Genomic DNA, 11303 nt, shown 5'->3' on the forward strand with positions numbered 1-11303 from the left:
CCTTTGCAGCGCTAGGTCCCAGGTTCGAATCTCGGCCAGGACACTATCTACATGGAGTTTGCAGGATATCCCCGTGTATGTGTGAGTTTCCTCCTGGTATTCCAGTTTCCTCCAACATTCCAAAATAATGTAGTGAGGTTAATTGGCTTCCCCTTTAAAATTGTCCTGAGGCTGTTGTAATGATATATGACCACCCCCTCCCCTCTCTGCTCTATAGAGGGGAGAACGACCCTCTTTCCACTGCCCTCCTTCACTTTCATTATGATTGTTTATCGACCATTGTCCGTGGAACCGCAAGGGCGGTCGTCCGGATGACGAGCGCTGTACACACGCAAGATTCTTATCTGATATCAGCCCTGAGGCCATTATCGGAAAAGAATCATCCGACGTGTGTTCACCCCAAGTGTTTTTAAGAAATCACAGAGCCACAAATTTCCCATCCTCTACTTTTCCAGACAACATGAAGGATTTTACAAACACTGTGCCACAATACCAAGCATAAATATATAATGCTGTTGTCCAACAATAAAAGTTTTATGTATATAACTTTTTTGTATTATTATACGTAAATAGTTGATTAACTTGTAATATCCATAAACTACTCTTATTTGGTATTGCTTTTTCTTATATATGCTTTGGATCATTGGAAGTGTTTGTATATAATGATTTTTGAATCACCTAACTCCCCACCATATATTTATATTTCCTGACACCCATAGGGCTCTTTAAACAGACAGGACATGGACATGGCACTATGGCTTTAGTGGGTTTTGGATTAGCACTTTGTCTTTGTATGCTGCAGTCAGCTGGGACTAGTTTTGGTGTTTGTGGGGGGTTTGTATTATTCTGGAGATCATTTTTATTACTAAAGGAAACTTTTCATCCATTGCTGACCAGCTGATCCCCAAATCCTAGTTTTCTTTGCTTATCATGCTAATTCAGTGCCTCTATCTCCATAAACAAAGAACAAATCAGAATTTAAAAAGGAGGGCTGACAAAAGGAAATAATAATACACAAACCTTCTATCCAGGTTACTAATTATGTGAGTTTGTTTATTCCAAAGTTTTATTTGGAGAGAGAGACAATGATAGTGTTAGTTCATGTCACTCCAGGAGACTTGAACCCCAAAAACATATAGCTTGACATAGGGCCATACCTATAGAAATGCATAACAGGCTACATAAAGCGACCATCGGAAACCATGCTGTTAGCACCATAACCCCCTAAGAACTAATTGTATTCTTTACTATTCTACTATCATGCAAATTGCTGGTAGCATTGATCACCTTTAGGGTTCATTTACATCTGCAATGCCTCTATTTAAAGTAAACCGTTGTGTATTTTTGTGCCATTGATTTTGGCATTTGTTTAGAATGGCACCCCAAGGCCCGGTACACCTACATCACACTGAACTCCAAAACCCATGGTGCATGTTGTGGTAGACTTTTCGACCAAAGGACGTTGTTGGATTTCAGGGAATTTTAGCTCACTGTCAGCCCATCCAAATCGGTGGACTTCCCTACCACAGCACCTTGTAACACACAATAATGCACATTGCAAAACATAGCGCCCGATTTAATAAAGCTCTCCAAAGCTGGAGAGGTTACACTTTTATGAGTGAAGCTGGGTGATCCAGAAAACCCGGAATGGTTTTCTTCAAAATCATTTGCTATTTGCTAGAAAATGTTTTGAATCCTTGGCCAGGTTCATTCCAGGTTTCAGCTTCGCTGATGAAAGTGTAACCTCTCCAGCTTTGGAGAGCTTTAATAAATCAGGCCCATAATCTGAATGGACCCTCAGATGTCCAGTATATCATCTTCAAATAGAAAACCATTATTTTATTTTACTGACCTCTTATGCTGCAAGCTCACTTATAAATTCAAAGAAGAATCCGCCTGGAATCCTTACTTCAATATATTAGCTTCCAGTGCCACAGAATAAAATTTAGCAATTGTCTGAATTCCGTGGGCTACGTACACACATTAGACTTTTGTTGTTGGAAAGGATCCTGAAAAACTGAACAAGCGCTATACATACAGCACCGATCTGCTCTATGGAGAGGGGAGAACAAATGAGTGGCACCTCGCTGTGCTCTCTCCCCTTGTATTGCGGTCATTGGTCGTTCATGGATCTGCCAGGACGGATCCATGAACAACGTTGGATGAGCACTGAACACATCAGATTCTCCTCCGATACCGGCCCTGGAGCAAAAATCGGATGAGAATCATCTAACGCAGGGGTGTCACACTCAAATACACAGAGGGCCAAAATACAAACTTCTACAAAGTCCCCGGCCAGCTATGAAATTTATTGAAAAAATTGAGGAAATTTTTTCTTTTTAATTAGATATAAACCCTTTTCATAAGAAAACAAAGTGGTTTTGCTTCACATTCAATCTGGAAGAAGCCTATAGTAGAGAAGGAGGCATAATTTTTTTTTATTTAGGAAAAAATCTTTTGCCTTTTTCTCTATTTGTAGCCTTCTGAGATAAATTCCAATGGTAACCTTTTTGCACAGGCTAACAATAATAATAACAATATTCTTCTATGAAAATCCAACAATTCAAGTCCATGCCTTGGAGTAGCAAGGAAAGGTACAGCTGAGGGGGAGTGCCGGAAATGCCAGTTGCAGCTAAATCGGAGCTAAAGCCCGCCACTGAAACTCCCTCTTCTATGAAATAGCGCTGCTAATAAAATTCCCGGCATTATTTGCGTCTATAAAACAGTTCAATGCGGGGCCACTGGTTTATAACCCGGAGTGATGCCAGGAATTGTAGTAGCAGCATAATTTCAATGCAGCGGTGGGCCAGCTGCCGCTCATTTTTAGGATTCCTTTGGGGGCCAAAAAAAAAGACGTTGGGGGCTGGATTTGGCCCCCAGGCCTGAGTTTGACACTCCTGATCGATGTGTGTATGTAGCCTAAGACACCGGCCCCATAGTCTTTCATATATATTGTCAAAGCTGGCTGCACACAACAACACAACAACCAGACTGTACAACCTACTGAATCATAGGTGGAGGTTGCATAATATTCAGCCCAATTGTAAAAAAAAGCAACAAATTCAATAAAACTGTGAATGAATCGACACATTGTTGTTCTTAGTCGAATAATCAATAATTACAGTTTAATCACACTCCTTCAATTGCAATAGAAAGCCTTCTAAGCAAACCAGACAGAAATGGGTTAGAAGGTTGGAGGGGTTGTGGTCATATTCTTGTATTCATTTCTCAAGCTTCTACAATACCAATAAATAACACTTCCCAAATAAACATTTGCAATGAATGAATAACAGCTGAATTCACTTAAGGGAAATCCTCGATAATCAAACATGATTTTTGTTAATTAAACTGAATCTCTGGCTTTGTATCACGCCCCTCACGTCCAAGACTTTTACAAATCCCTATCTAATTCTGTTCTGGAGAAAACTCAAATTGCCGAAAATGTTTAATATGACAGCCAAACCCATCATTCTACAAAGAGAATGAGATCATTAGCCCTGAGTTCTCCAAGGCTGGAGAGAATACACTTTCAGAAGTGAAGCTGGGTGATCCAGAAAACATGGAATGGATTTTTTAAAAATAATGTGCTATTTGCTAGCAAATGTTTTGAATCCTGGACCAGATCCATTCCAGGTTTGCTGGATCACCCAGCTTCACTTCTGAAAGTGTATTCTCTCCAGCCTTGGAGAACTTTTATAAATCAGGACCATTGTATCAAGCTCCATAAGTCCATTCCTCTCATCAATCACTCTTCAATCTAAGCAGCCAGGAAAGATGCTGACTCTACAAAATCTTCGGGAAGTTTTGGCGATTCCTTAGGCTGGAAATCAAACTGAAAGCAGCATAAGAATCCCTTAGATATATATTTATATATAAATATATATATATATTTATCTATATAGGAATTACTCCCCCAAACAATAAGTATAATTAATCATTTATTCTTTAGGTAATTAGGGTTGACTTGCATTTAAAAGGGAAATTAGATTGTAAGCTCTTCGGGGCAGGGTCCTCTCCTCCTGTATCACTGTCTGTATTAGTCTGTCATTTGCAATCTCTATTTAATGTACAGCGCTCTGTAATATGTTGGCACTATATAAATCCTGTTTAATAATAATAATAAAAATAATATTAATAAAATGAAACCTAAATCTATAGCATGGTTTCTCCCTGCACACCCCTGCCTCCCCTCCACTAACATCATCCAGTAATCCAGGTTATGCGACGACCAATGTAATGCAGTGCAATGGCAATGCAAGGGATAAATATTTACGTAATTCCGGCACGGTGCTCCGCTAAACTCGGCACAGCCTGGACAACATGAATGGCACTAATATTATTTATTGTACAGCGCTGCGTAATAGGTTGGCGCTATATAAATCCTGTTTATTAATAATAATAAATAGGCATCCACTAGTGACGTTGTAATAAAAAATGCCCTGATATCTTCAGCTTAGAAAGGTTTTATTACCACCTACCTGTATACTGTATATTATAAAATTTTAAATCGGGAAAAGTGAATTTGTTACCTGTACTATTAGAGCTGTATTCTCTCTGTTGGATTTTGTTTTCCAGGTGACGTTTGATTCTCATTGGTTGCTTTGATGTAACACAGACAGGTCTTAAAAATGAGTTCAAATGTCACCAATAAACAAAGAAAAATTTGGTGTTATCAACTACCCCCCTGCGTTCATCAATCACCAGAACTGGTTTTACCTTTGCCGTGGATTCGGTGTCCCCTGCCCGGGGTTAGCCTGCTGGGTTACTCCTCCATTGCATTGAACAGTACATTCTTCGCTGCTGTTCACCGCATTATTTTGTTGCATTTTTCCATTCGTCCGGCCACCTCGAGATATATCAGTCACCTCCACGAAGCCGTCATTAGCCGAGCGGAATCAGGCCCAAACCCCCTGGACCTAGAACTAATATCCTAATGTTTTCTTAGAAGCTGCCCCGAAATTTGCCAGCAGCTGCTCATCATAAGAAATCAAAATTGGGCTCTTGTTTTTTTCATCGGCGACCAATCCATGGGCCGGTGGTGGAAGGAAGTGGCAAGCGAGGATCGATACAAAACTCCTGGATGGTTAAAGTGGAGAATTCCTTTAAGCCCTGGCACTCGGCTGGCTTAGCAACTCTTGCAGAGCTCGACAGACGAGTAAAGCTGTGTGATGAGGGTTTGTGACCACAGGGGCAGGGCGCTTGGCACGGATCGGAGAAGGCGTGACTGCTAGATAGACACAAGCATGTGTCAGCCGTATAAATTCCCAAAACTTTCTGTGGAGAGTCCAGAGAAAACACTGATTCACAGCTGTGTCTGTACATAATCACTTACGTGCTGCTTGCCATATTACATCACCGCCCCCCGAGGTCCGGATAAAATCTACAGAAGGACACCATACTCCATGCGTCTGCACAAATCAACAAACCGTAGTACGTAGGCTACGCACACACGTGCAATAATTATAGTTTAAAAAACGACCGATCAACGATTATTCACAATTATTTTGAACGATCGTATTGTGCACAATTGTGTACATGCTGAAAAGATACGATTGTTCAAATATAATCCACCAATACTGTACACAGGCTAGATAGGATTGTTTGAACAATGTATGAAGTGACATGTAATGGAGCAAGTGTATTGCAGAACAATCCACGATCACTGAACGACCGTACAAACAATAGATAGGGAACGATTGTCTCTCAATCAGATCCGGTCTTTCATTTCCAGCGACATTCCTCGTACATCGGCATCGTTGTGCACTTTTTTTGTTAACGATTATCAGCCGACCAACGATAAGTTTTGCACGTGTGTACGTAGCCTTAGTATGCTCACACTTGTAGTTCTGCAAAGAAAAATGTTACCTACTTATTATCGAAGGGGGTCACAGATCAGAAATAAAAAATAATATCAAAGTGAGCCGTGTGGTAAAAATGATCTTCATGCAGATAGAGAATAAGTAAAGGAATGCAGCTCTGTAGTCATTAAGTTTTTTTTTTTATGCAACCTGAATTTGACCTCATATCAGTTTCCGGCTATCTCTGAAACAGAAATTAAAGAAGGATGAAGAAACAGAAGCAGCCAGTCAGTTGTGCTGCAGTGCTCATAATATAACAAGGGACATGCTGATAAAAGTGACATGAGGTTATCAGTCTGCCACTTCTCTTTTCAGCGTACAGTCACAGGTTGTGGGAAAGACCTGTAAGTGTTAATGAACAGCAGCCAAGAAAAGAGCGGGTCCCCCACCGGACAGGCCCCTGTACGTCTCATAGTACATAACTGAGGTTCATTTATTTAGTTGCCCCTCTTTGTAGGTTTTTTAGTTTCCAGGTTTAAACGCACATTTGCTATCCTGCATGTTCTTATTTCAGCCAATTTGAATGTCTATATCAGGGGTCAGCAAACGTTTTAGACTACTAGGCCATTTTAGGAGGTCAAGAAGGCACACTAGGCCGGACTCTCTCTCGAGTCCCGCACTGATGGTGCCACCAGGAAGGCCCCTGAAGGGAAATCCCTCTCCTTCGCAATGCATACGGAGGAGAGGGAATGTCCCCTTACCCCGGAGAAGTGTTATCGCTGGAAATGGAGGCATATCAAGGAAGCTCAAGAGCCGCGGGTTGCCGACTCCCGCCGGCCCGGAATAGGCCGGTTCGACCAGGGGGGCGTTAGGCTGGAACAGACTACTGGCTAGGCCGTATCTGGCCTAAAGGCTGGAGTTTGCCTACATCCAGGCCCGGGACAAGGGGTAGGCATAAAAGACATGGGCATGGGCAGAACCTGCAACCAATGCTGCAGGATTCATTTGCAGGGAGGAGACTCCCCTTGACCTAAAGTTGCACTAATAAAAATGTTGGATTGGGCCGGTCATTATTGCAGAAAGGAACCGCCGATGACCCTTTAGCAATAATCCTGTCTGATTGCCCCGATTCAAAAAGCCAGGCTGCTTAGCTTTGATTGCCAAGATAGCCGCCAATCCCGGCTTCGCCTCTGAGTGCTGGACCACTGAAATAAAAAGGAAGCCGTAGTGCAATGAATGATAATACATTAATGATCCAATGTACCCGGGTAGTGTGAATGGGCTCCTACTGCAGAAATGTAAATGTCAATTATTATTATTATTATTATTATTATTAATAAACAGGATTTTTATAGCGCCAACATATTACACAGCTCTGTACATTAAATAGGGATTGCAAATGTATTATCGATAATATTGTCATCTAATAAATATGCATTTACTGGGAATTCTCCCAGTAAAAAGAAACAAATACAAGCCTGCCCTCCCGTCCAGTGTTTCCCTTCCTGTAAATTACCCAGACTGCTGGAAATCCAGAGATTGGCATGGCCGGAGTCATAAAGAACCATTTGTCGGTGTCACTACTTAAGTGCACTTCACATGTTTACGTCCATTTCTCATAATGAAAGAATCAGGCTGAAGAGCGCTGATAATCCTCATATCGTGTCATGTTAAGAGGCAGAGAAAGAAGATCAAATCTGAAAAACCCCGAATCTAAGCCAGCTCGCTACGGGACTACATTGGTGGACAAGTGGACCTGTCACAAACTAAGCATGTGAAGAACAGAGATCCAGACAGCTGAGGGTATAAGGAAATCACCAGTGGAAATATTGGACATGGCTGCTCACCTTGAAGTTTTCTTGTTGGTTTTTCATAGAGACATTGTGCCTGATTTATTAAAGCTCTTCAATGCTAGAGAGGATACACTTTCATCAGTTAAGCTGGATGATCCAGCAAACCTGGAATGGATCGCCTCCAGGATTCAAAACATTTGCTAGCAAATAGCAAATGACTTTGAAGAAATCCATTCCAGGTTTGCTGGATCACCCAGCTTCACTGATGAAAGTGTATCCTCTCGAGCCTTGGTGAGCTTTAGTAAATCATCCCCATTTGGCTTCTCATTAAAGTTATTATTATTAGAAATGTGACATCCCTTCTTCAATAAATCACCTGCCCGAATCACAAATGTACCCGTCCTTGTTCCATTACAGGTGCTGCCATTTTCACTTAGTACTTTCCTAGGTTTTAGATCTTTGACCATTTTGATTGGCCAGGTTGGAATGATGTAACTTCCATGTATGCAACATACTTACCTCCCTGTTTGCAATCTTTGTAAGGTACAAGGAGCTGGATATAGACAGATTAGTGTATGATCCCGGGTATCCTGACATTCACCCAAGCTGCTGATGCTGCCTAATCTTATGGCTATTATTATTACACAGTATTTATGTAGCAGCAACATATTACGCAGCGCTGTACAAAGTCCATAGTCATGTCACTAGCTGTCCCTCAAAGGAGCTCACAATCTAATGTCCCTACCATAGCCATGTGTCATTACCACAGTCTAAGTCTTACCCTTACTGGATGTTTTTGGGATGTGGGTGGAAACCCACACAGACACGGGGAGAACCTGCAAACTCCATGCAGATAGTGTCAGGGCTGAGATTAAAACCTTGGACCAAGCGCGGCAAAGGTCAGAGTGCTAACCACTTCACATAGAAGTATTGGATTGCACCAGCTCTACAAGAGAGAATAGAACGATCTCCATACCTGCCAGGAAAGTAAGTGCTCGTCCTCTTCTAAAGGTAATAGAGTTTGATGGCAATACGCTTAGATACAAAATAGAAAAATACAAATAAAAAAAAGAAAAATGCTTAGATACAAATGTCAACTGCACATCAATAATCAATCAATCATACCACCACATGTTGCAATTGATGCATGGTTTAATAGAAGAAAACACAATGGGCTTGATTTATGAAAGCTCTCCAATGCTGCAGAGGATACACTTTCATCAGTGAAGCTGGGCAATCCAGCAAACCTGGAATGGATCGGGTCCAGGATTCAAAACATTGGCTAGGAAATAGCAAATGACTTTGAGGAAATCCATTTCAGGTTTGCTGGATTATCCAGCTTTACTGATCAAAGTGTATGCTCTCCAGCCTTTGAGAGCTTTAATAAATCAGGGCCATTAAAGCATACGTGTGCATGCTCCAAAATTCAAAGACACATAAATCAATTGGGGGGATCTAAAAATCCAGTGATATACAGATCAGAGATGGACAGATAGATCCAAAGATCTCATACATGATCCCCCCCCCTGTGTACTATTACTGATCATGTGACAGCGAATCAAGCAAAGTATGCCGACTGTTTAATTTAGGCTATTAAACAGCAGCTCCCAGAGATATAAACCCAGCAATCATTAAACAAACTTTATTAATATTAACTAGTAATTATATAGTGCTGACATACTGCACAGTGCTTGTCAAAGTCCATAGTCATGTAAAAATGAACCTTTTCTAAGCATTTACTTATTTATGTTTACTAAATGGTCTTTTGTTCAAAAGGCAAAAGTACCTTCCAAGGAAAAAGTATCAGTGGGTTAGTGTCTGTACCCTAGGGGTTCTTCTTACAGGTTAGGTATGTATATTGTATGCTGCTTCCACACCTCCTAGATTGTAAGCTCTTTGGGGCAAGGTCCTCTGTTCTTCCTGTGTCACTGTCATTGTCAACCCATATTTAATGTACAGCTCTGTGTATTATGTTGGTGCTATATAATAACAGTTTTTTATTATTATTATTATTATTTATTATTATTATTATTAATAATAATAATAATAATAATAATAATAATAATAATAATCATATCATGAAGATGTGCAACACTGCAGTAATGTAAACTGTCGCAACAGCGACATCTAGTGGTGATATTTCATATCACACCCTAGAGAAGTGTTTCCCAACCAGGGTTCCTCCAGAGGTTTACAGGGATTTCCTGTGCAATGGACAATTTAGGTGACACCAATTATTATTTTGGCAATCTGTAAGGGTGACATTCTGCCCACTGATCACCATGCTAATGTACCATGAGCTGTAGATATAGTAAATGTAGTAAGGTTGTTTCAAGAGTTCATCCCATGTAAAAAGGTGGAGAACAGCTACGCTAGTATGCATATAAATGCAGTTATAATATCTATACAAAATAAAACTAAAATCTGTAACGATGCAGACCCTACCTGCCCTGCCAGCAATACTAGTAGTACTTTATACAGTGCCCCCCTTCTCTGTTAGCACCTGATAATCATAGGGATTTGGGCTTTCTTTTGCATAGGGCTCAGCACACTTTCCCAACCTATCACAAGGCTGGAAGAAAATCATAAAACAATAAAAAACAACAACCCTTGATATATTGGGTATGTGTTTCTGTAGCCAAATTTATTTTTAAAACATTGATCCTCTAGAAGAATGCTGCTGTTTAGAATAATAACAGAGTTCTAAAAAAATGTAGACTGAGTCTATGGAACCTCTCGGTATTCTCCAACACACCCAGCAAGGGATGATGGGTTTTGCTGCGGAGAGCTCCCATGTCCCTTGGACACACCAGTGCAGGAAGTAGTAGAGCCAGGTAAGAAGTCGACGTGCTGTAGGGTTAGGGCAGGCATCAAAACATAAAATAATAAAAGGTTACAAGTTAGAAACTATAACAATAATGAAGAGAATAGGTCCCTGATTTAATATTCTTACAGCAGCCAAGCAGATTGTTTCCAGCAATCAGAGAAAGATTAAGCATTTTGCAGTAAAGTTGCTGCATGGCGGCTCATTTCACTCTAATTGCTAGAAACCATCTGCCACTTTGTCTTTTGTGTCCTTATATGCAAAGGAGTTTATTTAAATCATTGCAGCAGAATAAAAACAATGATCTGCTTACTGCTGGGAGATAAGGAAGTACAAAGGAAAGCTGGAAGAAGTATGATCTTCCTGGCCAGACTGACAATACTCACCCTGACCGGAGATACTCCTGACACAATGCCGGCACCAGCAGATGTTGTGACTCTTACACTGCACTCACCTGTCCACAGGCTGCCGCTCCTCCGTTAGCTCCTCAACTGACCATCAGGCGGACCAATCGGCATGCCACCTTCAGACCTGGCCAAAGCTACCAGGATAAAAAAGTCTAAATACAGATGTCCCGTTTGGTAATACAGGGTGTCCCAAAAGTCACACTTGCTTTTTTCTATTTCGTTCCAGGTATTATTCGGAGAGACTAGAGACCATCAGTATATATAAATGATCGTTTTTTGTAAGCGTATCATTCCTTAACCATGGCTCGCCAATTGACATTGGACCAGTGTTGCAAAATTGCCGCCTGGCAAGAAGTTTTCCAGTCCCCAATTGCAGTTTAGTGCGAGTTTGAGAAGCTTTATGGCCGTCACAATTTACACTATCCATGGCAAATTTCTGGAAACAGGATCTGTTCTTGGCAAACCACGCAGAGGAAGGCCG

The 11303-nt window shown here is 41.0% G+C and overlaps 1 protein-coding gene across 1 annotated transcript in view; it reads right to left on the bottom strand.

The window, feature by feature from the left end:
* Positions 1 to 4883, bottom strand: part of LOC140327529 (uncharacterized) — a 97863-nt gene extending 92980 nt beyond the window's left edge. Inside the window, 1 exon segment of the mRNA XM_072406920.1 lies at positions 4717 to 4883. Coding sequence (XP_072263021.1) covers positions 4717 to 4826 — 110 coding nt within the window. The 5' untranslated portion in view covers positions 4827 to 4883.
* Positions 4884 to 11303: the final 6420 nt, after the last annotated feature.

Source organism: Pyxicephalus adspersus, chromosome 3 (genome assembly GCF_032062135.1).
Source record: "Pyxicephalus adspersus chromosome 3, UCB_Pads_2.0, whole genome shotgun sequence".
Lineage (NCBI taxonomy): Eukaryota > Metazoa > Chordata > Amphibia > Anura > Pyxicephalidae > Pyxicephalus > Pyxicephalus adspersus.